This window comes from Phyllostomus hastatus, unplaced genomic scaffold (assembly GCF_019186645.2).
Source record: "Phyllostomus hastatus isolate PE091 unplaced genomic scaffold, TTU_PhHast_1.1 phas_contig_495, whole genome shotgun sequence".
NCBI lineage: Eukaryota > Metazoa > Chordata > Mammalia > Chiroptera > Phyllostomidae > Phyllostomus > Phyllostomus hastatus.
Genome location: NW_025333895.1, coordinates 4,819,582 through 4,841,800, shown reverse-complemented (window position 1 = coordinate 4,841,800; position 22,219 = coordinate 4,819,582). Strand labels below are relative to the sequence as shown.

The following is a 22,219-nucleotide window of genomic DNA, read 5'->3' as shown; positions in this document are numbered from 1 at the left end:
CAATTACGCATTTCCAGGGATTCTGGGCAAGGAATGCACCGTCCACAGTGGACCCTAAAACGCAGAGGTACCATCTTTAAGGTTCATAAATTGTCCAGCTGTAACTTCGTTTGAATAGCAGACCTGACTTCAGGTATTTGAGGTAAAAAAAAAAACCTACAATGCTTTTAAAAAATTAAGTTAATAAAAGCATTCATTCGAAAAAAATAAACAATTATGTAATGAAAATCATATCTGCAAAGACTAACGTTTTACTGGTGATTTTCTCAGGTTTGTGGAGGATGAATGCCTTGATTTACATGTCTTTGAATTTTCAGTTTTTCAATCTAAAAACCACCTGCCAAGAAACCATGATGTAACACTTTTTCCCAAGGCCGCACCCCCTCCTCCCCCCAGCTGCAGACAGCATGGCTGAAAGAGAAGAGTCAGACGCGTTCTCCCACCGAGAACAGCCGGGCCTTTTCTCAGACAGCACTGAGAGCCTCCCGACTCCATCCCTGCTCAAGCTTGTTTCCCTGGTCTGAGGCCTCCAAGGTTTCAGCCCATCACAGCACCAATGCCCACTGTAGAGAACACATTATTTATTAAAGACAACTTGTCATCAACAGCATTGACTCAAGAAACAAAACCGATTTAAAAAACGAAACAAAAACAAGGGCAGACTAACACTTGGACCCTCTGGAGTGAGGCCCGCTGAGCTCACACAGCCCGATCTGTGAGTGTTCAAATGTCTGGGGGCTGATGCTGCCCAAGCAGGAAGCGTGGGCGCTCTGGCCTTCTGGGAACCTCCTGAGAGTTTGGGGAGGGGGAATCACCAAGGGCAGGTCCTTTCCTCAGCCAAACCCGGACACGGTCCCTGTGCTCTTGACCCAAAGTCAAGGAGAGGGCACCGGTCTCAGGCCTGCCACTGAGACGAATTAGATGCAGTGATTCAAGTAGTATGGCCCCAGAAGGGAAGGCAAGGGGACAGGCGCGAGGGAATGCATCAGGTGTCCTGGGCAGTGTCTGCTGGGTCCCAGGCTGTGGCCCAAGCCTCCAACTGTGAAGAGGTCAAAGCTGGAACTGAACAACCGGCTGATGAGCTCTGGGAAGGCGGCCCGGGCTGGCGGGAAGCAGTGTGCCCCGCCCCAGGCAGGGTCTCGGAGCCTCCCTTATACTCAGTTCCAGTACAGAGCTCAGAGCACTCCCAGCCAGGATGTGCTGGAGAACCAGGAGGGTTCCAGAGGCAGGGGGAGAGGATGCTGAGTCTGACCTCGGAAAATCAGGAAGCCCCATGCTTCCAAATCCTTTTGACCTTCCCAGCCCCCACCCTCATCCCCAGACCAAGCACTTGACAATCCGCAATAAATAACCTGGAGTCTGAATAAATAGCAAAGTCTCCCAAAAACTGTTATGAGAGGAGGTGGCAAAAAGGCAAGTGCAGAGAAGTCCCAGCAGCATCCAAGGGACAGCCTGGTAGAGGAGCCGTCTAGGGGGAGCTGTTCGGCCTGGCCCACAGCCTGGCTCCTGCAGGCAGCGGAAGTCCTGGCTGCCGACTCAGGAAGGCTTCAGGGGCAAGCGGGCACCTGCCAGCCGGTCTGAGGAGAGGATGAAGACCCTTGCTACATTACCCAGCCATCCAGACCCGAACTCCCTGCCTCCTTACAAAAGGAGGGCGGGACTTCACCAAACTAAGCCGCTCCTCCCACTGCCCAGCAGAGGGAGTCGCCAACAGCTGCTGCTCTACGTGCTCCTGCCCCGAATCCGGGAACAGCCCAAGCAGGTGACCAGAGAAGGGCCAGCACCTCCTTCGGCCCCTCTGGGAGCCGCGCAGCTGCCTCGGCCCCGACGGGATCCAGGGCCTCTGAGCTCAGCCCTGCCTGGCCTGGCGAGGCTCCCTTTGGTCCCACTTGTCCTTCAGGGGCTCACCCTCCCTGGGGCGGGCTCTGGGAGCCACGGGAATGGCTGTTCTGAAGCACTTGGACTCCAAACCCTGGTACGGCATCCCCTGGATGTCCTGTTCCTTTGGGGAAATCCCGGGAAGGTCAGCCCTCCTCCCTCCTCCATCCTGGGCAGAAAGGAGGGGAAGAGGCTCAAAGCTTCACGGGCCACCTTTTCTCAGCAGATTTTTGGATTCCAAGATTTCCGTCGGGGGGAGCAGGGCCAGGGCCAGGGCCAGGGCCCTCCAGAGAGGCCCTGCGGACTCCCTCCCAGCCTCAGGGGCCTGGGAGCCTGGGGCCGGGTGTGGGAACAGGGCACCAAGGCCACAGTTGACTTCCAGGGGCTTCGCTGAGCCCGACTCCTCGTCCCGTCTCTGGGTGTCACGGACACGGAAGGGAGGAGCGAGGGGAAGAGGCTGGGGATAAGGCACCCCGAGAGAGGGGGGCAGAGGGAGAGCCGGGCCAGGAACAGACACAGAGACTCACGGAGCCTCCGTGAGGGCGGTGGAGGAAGAAGGGGGGGAGGCACGCACAGAGACAGAGGAGGAGAAGCGGAGACCTAGAGGGGTTCAGGCGCCCTGCCTCCCTCACACCCACACGGACACGGACACACACACACACACACCTGGAGGATGAAGAGACGCACACACACACCAACCCACAACTACAGACACACACACACACACTCACTCTGAGAGAGAGGGACAGAGGGTGTGACCTGGGCCTGGCAGCTCCTTAGCTCCCTCACAGTGTCACTGTCCCCATGGCGAACCCTAAGCACCAACCCCCAGAAGAAGTGGTTTCTGGCTCACTGGCTGAGCACCTCCTCCCAAGGCCAGAGCAGGACAGGGAGCAGCGGAGCGGAGGCCGGGGGGGGACCTATGGCAGCCCCCAATGCCCCCAATCCGCCCCAGCTCCGGGCAACAGCTTCGGGAGCTCCAGCCGTGCTCAACAGCCTGGGGAAAGGGTCCCAGGGTCTACGAGCGGAGAGCGAGCCAGGGCTCGGTGGTCAGGAAGGGGCACGGCACAGTGTGGCCCCGGTGGGAGCGGCCTAGGGGGACACAGCCAGGTGAGGAGGCCTGGAGCGGGCCAGTCCCGTGGCTTTCCCTCGGGGTGGGGGGGTCCCACAGGCTTCTTCGTGTCCCGGAAGCCAGGGCACAGGGACCTTCTCTCCCAAACCTGGGCCTCTCGCTGTCGGGCTACTTGGAGTCTTGGAGCTCCTTGGCCTTCTGTAGGATCTGGCAGACGTCTGTGATGGGGTAATCCTGGGCACGGGAAAGGCCAACAGGATGCCTCTGAAGTCAGCTCACCCTCTGCCACCTCTGCCACACCCGTGCCCTCCCCGCACTGGGACCTGTCGCCAGGCTGGCCCACAGGTTATCAGCACCCCCATGCTGCCCTAACCCCCACCCCACATGCAGCACGAACATAACCAGCCCAACCAGCGCCGCCCACAGGGTCTCAGAGCCCTCCCCTAGGACCAGGCCCCTGCTGCCTCGCCTCTCCCCATCTGGCGCGGGGCCCAGGACCACACAGTGGCTCCCTGGGGTGCCTGAGAAGCTCAATGAGGCTGTTGTGATGATGCCTATCTTACAGATCTACTCAGTGAAGCTACTGAAAACCGGCCCCAGGCCAGGTGTGGGTGAAAACACTGGGGCCCAGGGACCTTGTCACTTGGCTCAGGCCCCACGGCCAGCACAGCAGAACGAGGGTGTGACCCTGGTGCTGCCTGACCCTGGAGCCGCGTTCTCCACCACCAGCCCGGTGCTCCGCCGCTCCAGGTCTGAGCGTGACTCCCAACGAGCACTGCCACCTACTGGGCGCAGTTGTGTCCCAGTGTGGCTAACTTGGGTACAACACTCGGTTCAGAGAGGCCAAGCAAGCCCTCTGCTCACGGCCACACCACACCCAAGGTCGGTGGCAAAGCGGGGATTCAACCCCATCCAAACCCAGGTCTGCCTCAGGGGACTAGAACTCTTAAACCCTGCTGCACTGCACTGGTCCTGCCCCAGCCTGTCACAGCGGCTGGCACGGGGTGGCCACTGGATAAGTGTCTGCCTTCCGGCCGAGACTGAGCGTGCCGCTCCGAACACCAGTACCTGGAGGAGCCGCATGTTCACAGTGAAGTCCCCTTCCAGCAGCTGCTCCCGGATCAGCCTGAGGAAAACAAGCAGGAGCGAGGCGCTGGGACCACGCTGGACCGCCCCGAGCGCGCAGGCCCAGCCGGGCCCCTTCCTCACCCGCCCCCCCACCCGTCCCCCCAAGTTCGTCGGTCTGACACTGGCCAGGGGCCCCTGGGCTGCCCGCCCCAGGCCACACTCACATGAGCATGGCGCAGCAGACGAGGAGGAGGAAGTCGAAGCGGTTGTCATCCGCGAAGAGGGAGTCCCAGATGCGGATGACGTCAGGCAGCAGGAACTCCTGGGACAGCAGCAGCGTCAGCCAGCGGAAGGCGAAGAACTGGGGCTTGATGTTCTGCTCTTGCTGGGGAGAGAGGGGCGCGGGGTAGGTGCGCAGTGCGTGCGGGCTGGGCGCCCCGAGGCACCACGCAGTCCTTAGGGGCGGGCTCAGACAAGCAGCGGGGCCCAGGACCCAAGCGAGGAGGACACGACGGGCCGGGGTGAGCGCCAGGCACACTCTTGTCTGAAATAAACATGGAATACCGCTACGGTAACTTTCAAAAATTACTCTGAACTCAGCCCTGGCCGCGCTCAGCTGGCTAGAGCACAGCCCCATACGCCAAGGTGGTGGGTTCGATCCAGTCAGGGCACACAGAAGCATCAACCAACGAACGCATACGTAGGACCACAAATCGATGTTTCTCCCTCTCCCCCTTCTCTCCCTAAAATCAATTTTTTAAAAAATTATTCTTAACTTTTAAAAGCAAAGTTTATCCTTCTCTTCTCAGAGGACAAACAGGCTGAACTCAGGAAGCGCTTGGTACACACCGGGCCCTGCGCCTGGCACACGCCGGGCACCGTGTCACGCCCATCCGCCGCCGGCCCGCCTGGACTCCCGGCACCTGCCGCCCGGTCTCTCAGCGGGGGGTCGGCACTCCCCGAGCAGCAGCAGCCACTTCCCGTCCCGGGCTCGAACCAGAGCTCGCCCTGGACCTGGGACACTCAGCAGGTCTGCCGTCCTCGGCCCCTTTCCTTCTGTCTGCCCCGGCCCCGTGGGCCTGGGGGTCCTCACCAGCTTCAGGTAGAGTTCCACGTCCTTATCCTTCAAGGTGGAGTACACCTTCTCCATCTTGTAGGTGATGCCGCACTGCGAGTCGTCCAGGCTCTTGATGAAGTTGTCCCGGATCTCGGCCATGAGGTTGGTGAAGCAGAAGAAGGTGTCTGCCTCGGCGTGCTCTGCACGGGACGGGCGGGGTGAGGGCAGCCGAGGCGCCCCCCGAACCTCCCCTGCGAGAGCCTCCCTGCAGCTCGGGGTCTCACCCTATCACCGCCTGCCTGCCGCGGGCGGGCTCTGCACCTTCTCTGTCCGTGACCTCTGCCCCCGCCCCCAGACTAAGGACGTCACTTCCTTCCTCTCACACCTTCTGGCAGCGCTGCGCCCTCCTCCTCAACTCCCTGCATGCCCTTTGAGGGCATTTTTCAAATCGTTATTTAAATTCTTTCTCCCATTCAGCTTTCTGTATACGCATCTCATCTCCTCCGTCAGAGATCCAGTTAAAACATCCAGAGCTCGGTCAGCGTCCAACAGGCTAGAAAGTCCGAGCCAGACTGGGTCTCCGGGAGGATGGAGGCCAACGCCCTTGTCCGGCGGCGGGGGAATGGAGGCCCAGAGACGGGGTGTGGGCTGCACAGCCCGGCTTCCCCTGGTCCACTTCTCTAGGGAGCCGGCAGCGGGAGACGCGGGCAGCCAGGAGCCCTCGTACCTTTCCACTCGTTGTTGGGGTCAGTGGCGAAGGTGTAGTAGAGGGGCCCCACGATCTCGTTCATGCCCTGCACGTAAGCGATGCCCGGGTTGAGCTTGGCGTAGATGAACAGGATCCGCTCCACCACCTCCCAGTGGGCCTCACAGCCGTTGGGCAGCACCTGGTACTCATTCAGGGACGCCGGCGCCGAGGTCTTGTGTGGGGAGCTCATCTGGGGGAGGACGGGGGGGGCCCGTGAGGACGATGGGTGGCGCGATGAACAGTATGTTCGCACCAGCAACGTCTACCGTGAAGCCTCAACCCTGACTTTCAGTTTAGGGGAAGTGCGGGGTGTGGAGGCACGTGGCCAACACCAGCAGGAGGAAACAGGCCAGCAAACCCAGGATGTGGGACACGCCACCGAACAGCTGGACTGACACCTCATTCACTCACGTGACAAGAGAAAGAACAGGGCTTCCCTCTGCGGAGACGGGCACTGCCTGGGCGGGGAGCTTTCTGGATGACAGAAGGCTTGTGTGTCTCGTTCTGGTTGGCATTTACCCAGGTACACACATAAGGGAAAGTTCATCTAGTGTACACGTAAGATTATGCATTTTACTAGGTTACGCTGTACTTCATTTGGGTCAACAAAATTTAACCATGTCACAGACAGACAACTGGCTCAGTGTCTTAGAAAAGTGCAATGCTATGGGGGCTACTATGGGGGCTGCAGATGAGGGGAGGCCTGCTCCCCATGAAGGGACAAAAGAAACACAACACCCCAACGCAACACATAAACCTGGACAGGTCCTGGGTCTGGAAGGAACAACTCAAAAATATTCTTAGCGCAGCTGCCCTGGCTGGTATGGCTCTGTGAATTGAGTGCCAGCCTGAGGACCAAAAGGTCACTGGTTCTTAGGTCGCCGGTTCGATTCCCAGTCAGGGCACATGCCTGGGTTGTGGGCCAGGTCCCCAGTTAGGGGTGTGCCAGAGGCAACCAGCAACCGATCGATGTATCTCTCACACATTGATGTTTCTCTCCCTCCCTTCCCCTCTCTCTAAAAGTAAATAAAAATATATTCTTAGCACGACTGAGGACACGCAATCATGGATTGGATGTCAGATATTATTATGCAATTATCGTTAATTTCCTAGAGGTGTTGGTGGTAAGGAAGAGAGATGCCTGAGAGTTACTCTCATGAGACGCCTGTGGAAGTACTGGGGGTGAAGGGTCAGAACACCTGCAACCCGCATTCCGAGAGTGATACACAAACAAATACGGGAAAAGGTTCACCACTTAAACTTAAGTGGAAAGTATATGGTTGTGCACTGTACTCTCAACTTTTCTGAATGTTTCAAAGTTTTCATACGAAAAAGCTGGGCGATAAACAGAGATGATAATCCCTGCTCAGAACCTGTGCAACAGAACACAGGCTCCCACCACCGTCTGCCCAGCAGGACCCTCGGGAACTTTGTAAAGACAGGGGTGCCGGGGGTGACCTGTCTGGGCGAACCCCAAGCAAGCCCAGGCAGGGACGGTGTGGGAAACAGCCCCGGACGTGCAGGGCCCGGGGACATTCAACTCCCTTTCCCATTATACACACGTGTGCGTGCACACACCTGCACACACCTGTGCACAGACACTCGTACCACTAACATCTACCCAGAACAATATGTCCAAGACAGTGCTCTGCACGCATGCCTCCATGTAATGCTTTAATAGCCTAGAATGTTCTCTCAACATCGCTTTCAAGATGAAGAAACTAGCCCTGGTTGGCGTAGCTCAGTGGATTGAGCGCGGGCTGTGAACCAAAGCATCACAGGTTCAATCCCCAGTCAGGGCACAGGCCTGGGTTGCAGGCCAGGTCCACAGTGGGGGCCACATGAGGGGCAACCACACATTGATGTTTCTCTCTCTTTCTCCCTCCCTTACTGTCTCTAAAAATAAATGTAAAAATATTTTTTAAAAAAAGATGAGGAAACTGAGGCTCAGAAAAGTTAGGTCACCCATCAGGTCTCGCATCAAGCGGCAGCACTGGGACTTGACCCCAGACCGGCTGACCCTGGAGCCTGAGGCCCAGGCCCCAGGGAGCGCCCACGACCTGCCAGCCTTCCAACGGTCTGCGCAGCCTCGAACTCATGACCTCATCTCACCTTCCTGGCAAATCTAAAGGCAGGCAGGGCAGAAACGGCTACGCCCCGTTTACAGAAGAGCCGAGGGAGGCCTAGGAAGGTAAGGCTTCTCCGGTGTCACCTGCCCGGAGTCAGACAGAGGGTCGGCCTTAACTCAAACCGCCCCACCACGGTCCAGAAGTCTGGCCGAGAAGCTTCTGGTCACGTGCTCTGCCCCCAGGACAAGGCCCAAACCTCAAACAGGCAAGAGCTCAGCTCTCGGTCCCCAGCAACTTGAGTGCAGTGAAGGACAGGAGCCAGGTCCCGCAGCCGGGAAGGACAGCAGCGGCCGAGTAAGAGGATTGCCCACACAGCAGGCCCCGAGGCCGTTTGGCCTCCGGCACGCCGCACCTCCCGGCACGCCCAGCTCTCTCGGAGGCAGGCGGGGCCCGGGCCTGGCTGGGACTGCCCGCCAACCTCGAGGCGGGAAGTGGCTGCTCTCCTACAGACACGAAGCCCCAAGGGGTCACCCCTCTTATCCGTCTCCAGCTCTGTGCAGGTTACGGAGAAGGGCTGTTCCGTTGCTGGAGGACAGCAGAACGTTTTCAGGCAGTCCAAGCTCCAGGTACCAAGGCAGTGGGCATGAGTTAAGTGATAAGGTCAGATACTTGTTTGGCTACAGTCACAGGAACCTGTGGAAGACTGGGGTTCAAACACTCAGCGTGACCCAGCCAGCTCAAGCCCTACCCATCCTACCTCCTAAGACTCTGAGATCTACCCCTGCCCCGCCCGCCCCACCCCTATTCCTGCCCCTTCCGATCAATACCCCCACAGCGCCAACGGCGGTCTTTTACTAGAGCACGTCCGACTCGCCTCACTGCCCTGCTTAGAGGGCTGCCAGGGCCCCCAGTCGTCGGGATGGAGGCCCCGTGTGGCCTCACCACCGCCCACCTCCCCGGTGGCATCTTCCAGCAACCCTGCCCCCTTCCCTCTGCCTCGAGCCCCACTGGGTCCTCCCGCCTGGGAACACACCGCCTCTCTCCTGCCCGAGGACCTCCCCACGTGCTCTCCTCCCCGCCCGGAACGGTGTGTCCTCCTAGCTCTTCGGGCTTCAGCTTAAATGTCACTTCCCCAGGGAAGCCTTCCCTGATAGCCAGGCCAGGTCAGCTCCCCACCCATCGGCGCTCCCGTCACACCTGTCCCTGCTTTTTGAAAGAGCCACTGCCAGCCCCGCGGCGGCAGCAACGCAGCCCCTTCCCTGCACAGCAGGCCCCCCACCCAAGCGGCCCTCACACCCAGCCCCCGCCCGGACCCCGGACCCCTGACTCTCCCACGGCGCCCGGGCAGAATCGAAGCTGCCTTGGGTGCCCATCGGCACAGACGGTCACGGGCCCAGGGGACAGTGGCCAAGGGAAGGAGAAGGCTGTCATGAGGGGTCCCTGGGGCCCCAGGGTGCCTCTCACATTTGTGACCCCGCTCCGGTTCCGGGCCACCGTCTGGGACTTCAGCGTCGTCTGCTCCACCCGCTTGCGAAGGGTCTCAAACTCATTCTGGGGGTCCAGGATGAGGAGGCACGGGTAGTCGGTGGCCCTCTGGAAGAAGGAGATGTCCGGGCACAGCCTCCTGAGAGGGGGGACAGGAGAGGCCCCGTGACTCAGGGCGGAGGCTTCAGGCGCTCCAGCGGCCCAAAGGCCATTTTAGAACAACGACAACATGGCCCTGGCCGACGTGGCTCGGGGACTGAGCGCTGGCCTGTGAACCGAAAGGTCGCCGGTTCAACTCCCCGTCAGGGAGCACGCCTGGGTTGCAGGCTGGGTCCTCTCACAAGCCAATGTTTCTCCCCCTCTCTTTCTCCCTCCCTTCCCCTCTCTCTAAATATACAATCTTTAAAAAATAAATAACATTGTATTTAAAAGCAATATAATCTTTTTTTAAAAGATTTTATTTATTTATTTTTAGAGAGGGAAGGGAGGGAGATAGAGAGAGAGAGAGAGAAACATCAATGTGCGGTTGCTGGGGGTTATGGCCTGCAACCCAGGCATGTACCCTGACTGGGAATCGAACCTGGGACACTTTGGTTCCCAGCCCGCGCTCAATCCACTGAGCTACGCCAGCCAGGGCAAAAGCAATATAATCTTTAAGAGACAATACAGTCATAATACATATACCCATCTTATGCATATTTGCAGGTGCATATATGTGTACATATACACATGTGTGTCTTGTACATATATATCCTTATGATCTTATGATTCAGCTCCCTTAAACCACAAACATCTTTCCACGCCAAAAATATCTAATGTGTACAAGAGCATTAACTGTACTGTGGTTTCAAGTCATCAAAGAGATTTGGTTAAGTGACACCTTGTACAGTAGAGTATTACACAGCTGACATGGGAAGTAAGTGTCCAAGACTAAGTGAGAAGAAAAAAATTGAGCCCTGGCCAGGTAGCTCAGTTGGTTAGAGCGTTGTCCCGACACACCAAGGTTGCAGGTTCGATCCCCGGTCAGGGCACGTACAAGAAGCAACCAAAAAACGCACAAATAAGTCAAACAGCAAATTAACGTCTGTCTCTCCACTTTCCTCTCTCTTTCTCTCTAAAAAAAAAAAAAAAGGAAAAAGAAAGAAAAGCAGCTGAGGACCGTCTCGAGAGCGCGACCAAGCGCTGAAACACGTGCACTGCAGCACACGGGCCTCTCACACTGCTTACACGCGGCACACCGCAAACGCGCCCTCTGGAAACCCGGACACCGCGCTACAGTCACCAGCAGTGCGAGACAGAACCTGTTTCTCCAGAACCGGGTTCGGGACTCGGCTCTTGATTTAAACAGGGCTGTTGAAACCCCTTGTGAACAGAGGCTGCCCCAGCCCCAGCCCGAAAACGGAGGCCGGAGCCCCCTCCTGCATCCTGGCTGGGCCGCCCTGGACCGGGCCACGCCTGGGGCCACCTGGAGATGGACCAGGGCACCGTGAGCACCGGCCGAGGAGTGGCACCCAGGGTGGGCAGCGGCCGGAAACACAGCCGACAACAGGGAAGGTGGGACCGCAAGCAGGAGGGTGGACCCCAGAGGCCAGGCCCAAAGGACTCGGCCCCACTGCAGCTGAGGCCTCCTCCCAGCTCCTCCCCAGCCTGTGGGGGGTCCACCCACGGCCACTCAGCAACCCAACAGGACAGCACAGCTTCCTCAGTTCCGTACCAAGTGGGGAAGCACACTCATGCCCACACTGCAGCTCACAATTAAAAAAAAAAACAAAACACTTATCTGACCCTGTCATTGCTGTGCTTAAAACCTTTGTACGACTGCCCCACGTCCTTGGAATCAAGTCCAAGGTCTGGCCTGTGTCTCCCTCCAGGGTGGTGTCAACCACACCGCCCTCACACTGCGGTTGGAACAGGCCGAGCTCCATGGGCTCTCAGGGCCCCCACAGGTGGGTCCCACCCACCACGGCCCTTGCCTCCCTCTTCCCCCAGGTCAGCTCCCCGGGTCTCCCCAGGAACACTGCCTCCTCAGGCAGGGGGAGCTCCCCGAACACCTGGGAGCACCCTGAACGCTTCCTTCACTGCATCTGCCACCAGAAGCGCTCATTCCGCAGAGGATCTAACTTGCCGAACGCCTGTGTTCCTGTCTTCCCACCTTCCCCCCAAGGTTCTAGGTTCCTCTGGGACAGGGACCATGTCTGTGTTCAGGGCTCAACCCTGAGCCAGGCACTGGGGCTGCCACAGAGCAGGTGACCGATGTCCATCGATGAAGGAATGATCAGATGAACCCGTAAAAGCCAGGGACAACTGACACTGAGGCAGGGAGGGGAGAGCCAGGCACGGGCACGCACGGGCGCCCCCCCCCACACCCCCTCACTGCGCTCACCAGCCCCCCGTGCTCGGGGCCCCCACCATTGGAGCCTGCTGCACCTGACTACCCAGACCGCCCACCCACAGGCTTCTCACACCCCTACCCACGCCGGGGGCCTGGGCTGGACGGGCAAAGGGCAGGACTGGGAACCGCCGCAGGAGGCCCCCGGGCCCGCGCCCAGCCCCAGCGTACCGGACGTCTTTGTCGATCTGCAGCAGCACCTCGTTGTCCTTGAAGTACGTGTTCCACCGGCTGTCGGGGCTGGGGTTGAGCGGCTGCGGGGAGAAAACCGGCTGCTGTCCTAGGCGCTCGAGGGCCCCAGAGGCAGGTGCCAGTCTGCAGGCCTGAGCCGTCGCCTCACACCGACGGCCCCGTTAGCGGCCCAGCTGCAGCCCCGAGACGGCCTTTGAGGAGCGGCCACCCAAATCCCGCTCCAACCCCACGGCTGAAAGCCCTGCTCTCCGCTCTGAGTGCATCCCTGCCAGCAGGAAGGGCTGAACTCTGTCTGCCTGCTGCTCTGGCTCTGGAACGCCGATCACAGCAGGCACTCCCTGCGGGCTTGTGGACGGAGTGAGTGGATGAGTGAAGGTGGTATCCCGGAGTCTCCTCGAGTCTAACTCATCAATGCTCTGAGTCGCCAGGGGCAGTCCTTGGACCCGTCCTGGGCCTGGGTCCAACGCACCTCCCCTTCCCGCACTGCCAAGCACACAGGGCGAAGGTCAGTGCTGGCGGGTGAGCAAGGCTCCCTCCAGGAGGCGGGAAGGCAGTGCATCCTCACTGCTGCCTGGTCTGACTCTGTTCAACTGTGGAAGGAGACCAGGCGTGCAGAGGGCCTGGCCCCGCGCTGCTCGCACAGCACGCCCCGAGCCCCAGCTATCACATGCTGCTGGCTGGTTGAGCCCGGGCGGAAAGGGACAGCGGCCTTCAGGGGCTGAGCAACCAAACGAAGAAAGGGGGTCCTGGAAGGGCCAGATGGGACCCAGACCAGCTGCACCCATCCTCCGAGGTAGGGGGGCCTTGCCCACCCCAAAGCCCACACCCCTCCCCACTCTGTAGCCTCAGGTCCCCCTGATGACCCCTACTCACATGGTCCTCAAAGGTCACATCCTCCCTGGACACTCCCATGTTGGCCTTGGCAATGCCAGGCTGGATGATCATCTCCCTCAGGAACTGAGAATACAGCTCCCTAAAGGAGACAAGCAAGGGGGGCGGCTCGCAAAGGGGTTGCCGGGAGCCGGGCACTGAGAAGCACCAGCAGGAGGCAGGGCAGGCTCGGCACCTCCTGCTCCAACACGGAGGCCCTCCCGGCAGCCCCCTCGCCCCGCGTCTCACCTCTGCTTGGCCAGGATGGAGGTCCACGAGGCTCTCTCCACGGGGAGGTAGTTCAAGAGAATCTGCACAGAGGGACAGAAGCGGAGCTCTGGGGACTCGCCCAGCCCAACGCTGGACGGTCGGTGGAGGCTGACAGGCCCCAAGGAAAGCGCCCGATAGCACCCCGAGGAGGCAGGATGGGCTGAAGCCTGGGAACGGAGGCGTGCGCCGGGGAAGCCTGCCCTCTCTTCCCCCTGCCTCCCTCCCCTTTATCCCAAAGCAGGCCTTTCCTCTTCTCTGCCTCACACAGACTCTCCCGGATGACAGTAAGACCTTGCGCTCAAAGGGGCTGGGGCTGGGGCTGGGGGGCTGGGCCTCCACTCCCATGCCAGCGAACAGCTCTGGACCAAGCTCAGCCTTTCCTGTCCCAATGTGTGGCACCGCCACGGCTCTGTCTGGACAAGGAGGCAAAGGGCTTCACCCGCATCACAAAGTGTCCCATCCCCAAAGGGATCCCGGAGCGGAACCGAGAGGGGCTGGAAACCCAGGACTTTCCGGGCCGGTTTCCCCAGACAAAGTAAGCAAAGGTGCAGAACGGAAAGAAGGGGCAGTGGGTGGGGACAACCCGTGCAGGAATCCAGGGACTTTCAGGGGAGCACAAGCCCCACCCCAGGCACACCCACCTTCCAGCAGAGGCACCGCAGTCCGCCCTCACAGGGGATGCCTGTGGACACAGCAGGCAGAGGTCACGCCCTTCGGCCGGAGCCCCAGAATCCCCCAGCCCTCCCCCTGGGAGCCCGCCGTCAGGGAGTACAGTGAGCCAGAAGCACTTCAAGAACGCTTTTCCACCACGAAGCCTACCAGGCTGGTTGCTAATCCTGTGTCTCTCTCCCCATGACCCCTGACCCTTGCTCCCTCTGTCTGGAATCCTCTTTGGAGGATAACACCTTCTTATCCTGGGTATTTCTTCCTCAGAGCAGCCTGCACCAGCCACCATCTCTTGCCGGTCAGGTCACCCGTTACAAACGGTGACTCTGCGACTTCTTCACAGCATCCATCGCTACTTGGGTTGCATAACGTAATGTGTGTACTTACTCAACTTACTCTGTCACCCCTCCTACCAGGGAAGTCCCACACAGACAAGAACCACATTTGCCCTACGTTCCCACCAGCTAGCACAGGGCGTGGCGCACAGAAGGCATTCCGCAAGCACGTGTGGAAAGTGGACTAAGCTACAGATGCAAAGTGCGTTGTGGGTTTACGCACCTAACTGTACTGAATCCCCATTATGACCCTAGTAAGTGGGGAAGAGCAGCATCATTGTGCCCATCTTACGATAAAGACACTCATCGGCCCTGGCTGGTGCGGCTCAGTGGGCGGAGTGCTGTCTGCAAACCTAAAGGTCTGGATTCCCAGCTGGATTCCCAGTCCGGGCGCGTGCCTGGGTTGCTGGCCAGCCCCCGCTGAGGGCATGGGAAAGGCAACCGATCTATGTCTCTCTCGCACATGAGTGTTTCCCTCCCTTTCTTTCTCCCTCCCTTCCCCCCTCTCTAAAAGGAAATAAAATTGTAGGAAAGGAAAGGAAAAGAAACTTCTCTGTAAAGAAACAGCAACCAAGGACTCATACAGGCCCACCTGACTCCAGAGCCCAAGCTCTTGCCTCCCTCAGCAGACAGCCACCCCCCCCCCCCCAAGGCCTGGCCCGGAGGCAGATTTCCGAGTGCCTGCACTGCCGGGACCCCTTGCTGCACTCCCTCCAGGCCCCGGGGGTCTGGCTGTCACTCCGGAACAGAAAGACGAACTTCTGCAACACCGCCGGACACCTTGAGAGGAGGCGGCTGCACCATGACCAGCAGGTGCTGCCCCCACCTCAGAATCTGCGTGGGGACGCAGGGAGCTACTCAAGAATTCCTCGCTGACAAAGTTCCACAGACAGAGCGGCGACAAGAAGCTATACAGAATACCCTGGGGGTTTCAAAGACGAGCCAAAATCTCTTGCGGGAAGGCTGCCCATGCCATCGAGGGCAAAGTCAAACCCCGCTGAGGTGCGGCTCCTTCAAGCCAGGGTCTTGAGGCGAGAATCTCACCATGAACCAAAGGTCACTGTCACCCGAGTAGGCTTTGATCTCAAGCCAGGGAGAGAACCAGGAACTACTCCGCAGCTCACCAAACGCGACAACACAGGAAGCTCGCTGGAGTGAGGGAAGACCCGGCCTGAGCTCAGGAAGCCTCCTCCCCACTCTCGCCCCGCTATCTTCAGTCCTCCCCAGTTACTCCAAGGAAGCAGCCGGCACCATTCGGATGCCGATTAAGCACCCTAAGGCCCACAGCCAAGCTAACTGTGGTCACTAAGGGTGGCTGCCACGCCTCTGGGAACACCCTGCAAGCCCAGGAGGGTCACGGTTTGTTCAGCTCACAGGACCTGGAGAGGCCTGGAGAGGCAGGCTGGTCCCCAGAACTGAGCGGGGATGGCCTGGGGCGCCTTCCCCTCCATCCTAGCCACAGCACCGCTCTAGGAAAACCCTGAAAAGGAAGTGTTGACTCTTACCACTGAAACTGAGTTCCCGAAGCTTTTCCAAGGCGATCGTGGGCTCCTTCAGGACATCCTGGAAATCTGCAATCCTAGAAGACGGGAGGAGGAAGCAAATGAAATGCACCCAAACGGAAAGACGACGGGCTTTTAGTAACCACTCCTCTACCCATAGCTCCCTTACCCTACCAGTCTCCAACCTGGTCCTCGCTCTCCTTCAGGACATAAAGGTGGCAAAGTCAGCCAAGGTCCTAATCAAAGTCAGCTTCGGGGAGTTACGGAAGTGTAAGTCCTGTCTCCTCCAAGCCCAGAAACATAGAAATACTCTTGTCCAGAGGTTCTCAAACAAGCACCATGAAGTCAGACACGTTCTATTATTTAGTGAGCCGGCATTTATTGGGCACTTCCTGCTGGCCGGGCCCAGCCCGCAGCTCACTGTCTGAACTCCATGAACCCCAGGACCAGGAGTAATTTGATCCGTAGTCAACGGACCTGTGTAACCTGCACGCAGCTCTCCAGGCTCAAAAATATAACCATTAGAAGACCTCGGGGCCTGCCTGCAGGGAAGGACAAAAGGGTTTTAAAAACAAGTCCTGGAAGAACACTGGAGACTGAGCAAAATTTAGCCAACGCGGCAGGATTTGGCCTGGGAGAGGGGTCGGACGGGAGAATCCCGGTTTCCTAACAGTTCTAGTAAAAAAAAAAACGAGCAAGGGGGACGGGCAGCGTTTGGAAAGAGGAGGGTCCTCAGTCAGAGGGTTGACAAGGGAGACAAGGACGGGACGGGGGCGTGGGGAACTGCTCATTGAGGCCCTGAATCAGCAAGACGCCGGGGCAAGAGGGAAATAGGGGTCCTAAGTCAGGGCGACATAGAAAAGGGGTGACACTGGGGGGAAGGCAGGCACAAGTGCCTCCTCTCCTAGCTCTCTAGGGCCCACGGGCGAGGAGAAGTAGGAGCCCGAGCCCCGCTGCCCAGGGACGGCTGGTGCCTGGCCGAAGCTGCGCGCCCCCTCCGCGGGGCAGAAGTGGCGGACTGGCCTGGGGCGGCCGAGCCGGCTCGGCCCAGTGGCCCCTTACCGGCTCTTGTGCAGACTCGACATGGTGTTGACTTCCGGATCCCCCTGCTGCCTCGGTCGCCTCCGCCACCGCCCCCCAGGGACGCGGGGAGCTCAGCACAGGCCTCCGGCCGGAAACGCAGCTGCCCGCGTGCGCGTTCCTACCCGTCCCGCCCCGCTCACGTGCCGCCCCCTTTCCCAGTGGCCGGCAGGGTGGGCGGGATGGGGGGGGCGAGGCCCCGCCCCCGCCCCGCCTCTACCCAGCCCGCCCGGCCTGTGACCGAGCTTAAGAACGCGCTAACCACCGTGCAGATGGTGTGGAAGGGCTGGCTCTTCCTTGCGCTTCCCTGGGCCTCACGTTCTCTCTACCTGTCACCCTGTCCTCTTCCTTGCAGGTTCCTCACCCGCAATAAACTATTGCGTCACGGTTTCAGGAACGTGCTTTCTCTACTAAACTATTCAGGTTTTTTCACTGCAAAATCTTCGACCCCTGTAGCAGTGATCGCAGGGAAGATGGTTCAATAAACATTGGATGGAAAGCTGGACTACAATTCGGTGTTCCCATTACTTTTGGATTTTATAAACAGGAAATTTACTACCACACAGCCCTGGCAGGGTAGTTCGGTTAGAGAGTCATCCCCACCCGCCAAAGTTGCGGGTTGGATCCCGGTGAGGGCACATACAAGAAGCAACCAAGGAATGCATAAATGAGTAGTACAAAAAACTAATGTTTTCCTCTCTTTCCCTGTCTCTCTCTCTCTCTCTAAAAATCAAATTTTTTTTAAAAGGAATGTATTATAATACAGAAAAGGAAAGCCAAGATTTCAGGATCCTTTCCAAGAAAAGACAGTTGGCAGCCATACAAAGATTATATCTACACAGATGTGCTTGTGTGCATTCTCGACCTTATTTTTTTAATTTCTTGAAACCCCCTCCAGCGCTCACGTGCATGCCCAGCAAGGACGTCACTGCCCCATGGGACAGGCAGACAGAGCTCTGTCCCCTTACTCACTCATCCCACAGTTTCTGCTCCTGCTGTGTGCTAGGTACTGTGCTAAATGCTTCTGCACAATGCAAAGATTAAGGTCCTTTCTATTAACTGTAAGAAACACATAAATATTGACTTAATTCACAATAGAAAAGGAATTTTTCCCAGAAAAAAAGAATACTGGCCAGGCCTTGAAAATATTGGTTAGGCCTGGCTGGTGTAGCTCAGTGGATTGAGTGCGGGCTGCAAACCAAAGCATCGCAAGTTCGATTCCCAGTCAGGGCACAGGCCTGGGTTGCAGGCCATGGCCCCCAGCAACCGCACATTGATGTTTCTCTCTTTCTCTCTTTCTCCCTCCCTTCCCTCTCTAAAAATAAATAAATAAAATATTTTTTTTTAAAAAGAAAATATTGGTTAGGAATACAGGGAAACATTCGAATGGTATGTTAGGAAAAATACAGGCTGTCAGCTATCATTTGGAAAAAAAATAAAGTTCTATTCCTACATCACATCTGACAAAAATTAATTCCAGATGAATTAAATCTCTACAAGGGAAAAATCTACGAGGCTAGAGGAAAAATATACAGAAAAGTGTTTATAATCTTGGAGAAGAAAGACACAGGCCCAGAAGACATGAAAGATAAGCCATATAAACACATAAAAATTAAAATTTTAGATGATAAAGTATAAGACAAATATCAATGGAGGAAATATGCGCATCCTTATGATAAAAGGTAAATATCCCTAACATACAGCGTTCTTAAATCAAAAGAAAAGACAAATACCCTCATAAAAAATTAACATTCTTTTAAGAAAGTTACTGAACGCCTGTGATGTGCCCACTAGATGTGGTCCCCAGTATGTTCTAGTGATTGGGAATTTAGTAATGAACAAAACAGACAAAAACCCCTGCCCTCGAAGCATCGACATTTTAGTGCGGGGAGATATGTTAAGTAAGATCAATCGGTAAACTCCATAGCGTGCCAGATGGTGATAAATCCTACAGAGGAAAATAAAGCAGGAGCAGGTGCTGGGTGGTGCCGCGATCTTCAACAGCGAGGTCCGGGAAGCTGCTCGGAGATAGCGTCTCAGCCAGCATCTGAAGGACACAAGACAAAGAAGAAATAAAAATGTCCCACTAGCCCTGGCTGGCGTAGCTCAGTGGATTGAGCGCGGGCTGTGAACCAAAGCATCGCAGGTTCGATTCCCAGTCAGGGCACATGGCTGGGTTGCAGGCCATGACCCCCAGCAACCGCACATTGATGTTTCTCTCTCCCTCCCTTCCCTCTCTAAAAATAAATAAAATTAAAAAAAAGTCCCACTGAAACCTGGAGTGACATTAAATTGGACTAATACTGCAAGGAGTATGAATTGACCAACCTCTTGGATTGCTGAAAATAATTTGTTTTAATTTGTGTTTAGAGAGAGGGGAAGGTAGGGTGAAAGAGAGGGAGAGAAGCACCAACACGGGAGCCTGTGCCCCGACCAGGCACGTGCCCTGACCGGACCACGAATCCAGCCAGTGACCTTTCACTGAGGAATGATACCCAAGCAACTGAGCCACACTGGTCAAGGGGGTAATAGTAATTTTTATTTATTACACCAACATCACTAGTTTGTGGAGAGACAGACCTCTCTCAAATAATTTTAAAGAGAGTTTAACTGGTACAGCTTTTATTTGGCAAGCACTAAAACTTTTTTTAAACGTGTATATCTTTGCTGTTTTTTACTTTTTACGCTTTTTATTTTTAAATATTATGGGTTCACAGGAAGTTTCAAAGGTGGTACACAAGTCCCTTGTACACTTCATCCAGTTTCCCTCAGTGGTTTTATTTTATTTTATTTTATTTTATTTTATTTTTAAGATTTTATTTATTTACTTTGGGGAGAGGGAGGAAGAAAGAGAGGGAGAGAAACATCAGTGTGAGAGATTCATCAACCAGTTGTCTCTCACACACCCCCAACTGGGGACCTGGCCCACAACCCAGGAATGTCCCCTGACTGGGAATCGAACTGGCAACCTTTCAGTTTGCAGGCCAGCGCTCAGTCCACTGAGCTACACCAGCCAGGACTTGGTAGTTTTATTTTAATATGGTTTTAACAGCTTTGGGATATAACTCATGTTCCATAAACTTCACATTCAAAGTGTACCCTGTGATGAGTTTAGACACACACACACACACCTGTGAAACCATCAGCACAGTTAAAATAACAAACACACCCAGGGCCCCCAAAACATTCCTTCTGCCTTTTTGTATCTCCTCCCTTCTTATTCAATTTGTTCACACGGCTCCCCGGACCCCAGATAACTGCTGATCTGCTTTCTGTCACTAAATGACAGGGACCCTAAAAAACCAGAATTCATTTATTAAAAATTGTGTATTTAGCCCTGGCTGGTGTAGCTCAGTGGATTGAGCTCGGGCTGTGAACCAAAGCATCGCAGGTTCGATTCACAGTCAGGGTACATGCCTGGGTTGCAGGCTATAACCCCCAGCAACCGCACACTGATGTTTCTCTCTCTCTATCTCCCTCCCTTCCCTCTCTAAAAATAAATAAATAAAATCTTTAACAAAAAATTGTGTATTTATTCTTCCATGCTTAAACTTCAGTCACCTTCAAAGCCCTCTCCATTTGATGCAGTACACCTATTGAGGCGTTTTCCCACTGCTTAAACCAGTTTTTGAACTCATCAATGTTGGTGCCTTTTAGTGCTTCTGCCATGGTTTCACCTCTTCCACATCAGTAAAATGTTTCCCTTTGATGACTTTTTTAATGCGGGGAAACAAAAAAAAAAAAGTTGCCTGGGGTGAGATCAGGTGAATAGGGAGGGTGGGACACGGAGGTCATGCCCTTTTTTGGTCAAAAACTGCTGAACAGTCAGCCTGGTATGGGCAGGTGCGCTGGTAAATCATCCATCACGAAACAGGCAAATGCGTTGAAAGAGTCTTCAAAAAAAATTCACTGAAGCTAGCTAAACACAGCCTCTCACAACACCACCTGGTACATTAATACAGATGGGTTCCTAGAACACTCACCTAGCAGGGGAAGCCTGTACTACAAGGGGCCCACCCAACCAGAAGCTAATTCCGGGTTTTGGGGGGCCCCCCTTACAGATTAGTGTGCAGCTTCACGAATTGTACATAAAGGGAGACATACACTGTGTACTTGGCTTTTATCTGGCTTCCCTCACTCAGCACAATTATTTTGAGATCCGTGCTTGGAGCACATTAGTCCTCTTTGTTGCCATGTAGATTCCGTTATCTGGATGCAGCCTGTCCACTGCGCCTGTTGATGGCCATCTGGGTCGTCTCCAGTGTGGGGCTGTTACAGTGAAGTTGCTGTGAATACTTATGCACAGTCTTTATATGGAGACATGCTTTTATTCCTCTCCGAGTAGAATGGCTGGATGAATTTAAATTTTTTTTTAAAAAACATCTAAACCATTTTCTAAAATAGTCATATCATTTTACACCCATACCAGAAGTATGTGAGAGTTTCTGCTGTACCATATCCTCGCCGACACTTAGCATGGTCAGTCTTTTTAATTTTAGACATGCTAGTAAGTGCGTAGCGGTATCTTGTTATTGTTCTAACATGCATTTCCTTACAGACTAATGATGCTGAGCACCTTTTCATGTGTTTCCCATCTATATATGTTCTTTGGGGAAACTATCTGTTCAAAGCTATTTCCCAGTCTTAATTGGACTGCTTGTTTTCTCACTGAAATTGACTTTTGAAAATTTAGATTTTTCTGGTTACACACCTTTTATATTTTTATTTTTTAATTCTATTTTATTGATTATGCTATTACAGTTGTCCTGATTTCTCCCCCTTTGTTTCCCTCCACCCGCATCCCCCACTTTCTCAAGGCAATACCCTCGCCCCTTGTTCATGTCCATACGTCATACATTTAAGTTCTTTAGTTACTTCTTTTCCTATTCTGTACTCTACATCCCCATGGCTATTCTATAACTACCTATTTGCACTTCTTAACCCCCTCACCTCTCACCCATTCTCCCACACACCCCCTTCCACCTCTTCATCTTCAACCGTTGGCATTTTAATTATGATGTGTGTTGGGGTGGGTCTCTGCATCCAACTTGATTGGGGCTCTCTGTGCTTCCTGAACTTGTGATATCTCTTTCCTTACCAAATTAGTAAAGTTTTATTTCATTATTTTTCTCTTTTCTTGAGATTTTATTTATTCATTTCTAGAGAGAAGAAAGGAAGGTGAAAGGGAGGGAGAGAAAGGTCAATGTGCGGCTGCCTCTAACACGCCCCCCAATGGGGACTCAGCCCACAACTCAGGCACATGCCTTAGACTGGGAATCGGACTGGCAACCCTTTGGTTCTCAGGCCAGCACCCAATCCACTGAACCACACTAGCCAGGGCGCTGTCATTATTTTTTCATACAGATTTCCAATTTCTTGCTCTTTCTCTTTGCCTTCTGGCACCCCTATGAAGTGAACATTGGATCACTTTAAGTGGTCCCACAGGCTGCTCGCCTTATCCTCGCTTTTTTGGATCCTCTTTTCTTTTTGTTGTTCTGATTAGTTATTTTTTTCTTCCTTATGCTCCAGATCATTGAT

The 22,219-nt window shown here is 55.3% G+C and overlaps 1 protein-coding gene across 3 annotated transcripts; it reads right to left on the bottom strand.

The window, feature by feature from the left end:
* Positions 1–564: 564 nt before the first annotated feature.
* Positions 565–16,831, bottom strand: TBC1D13 (TBC1 domain family member 13). Of its 3 annotated transcripts, XM_045846384.1 has the most exons (13): positions 16,664–16,831; positions 15,605–15,678; positions 13,740–13,780; positions 13,078–13,139; positions 12,832–12,931; positions 11,938–12,020; positions 9,357–9,516; positions 5,803–6,013; positions 5,112–5,275; positions 4,243–4,403; positions 4,019–4,076; positions 3,099–3,184; positions 565–1,577 (listed from the first exon to the last, which is right to left on the bottom strand). In XM_045846384.1, exons 1-12 carry the CDS (start codon positions 16,684–16,686, stop codon positions 3,119–3,121), a joined length of 1,203 nt encoding a protein of 400 aa, XP_045702340.1. In that variant the 5' UTR covers positions 16,687–16,831; the 3' UTR covers positions 565–1,577; positions 3,099–3,118. The 3 variants fall into 3 exon arrangements, with proteins under 3 accessions (XP_045702340.1, XP_045702339.1, XP_045702341.1); XM_045846383.1 differs by having other exon boundaries at positions 565–3,184; positions 16,664–16,830; XM_045846385.1 differs by lacking the exon at positions 13,740–13,780 and having other exon boundaries at positions 565–3,184; positions 16,664–16,815.
* Between the last annotated feature and the right edge of the window lie 5,388 nt (positions 16,832–22,219).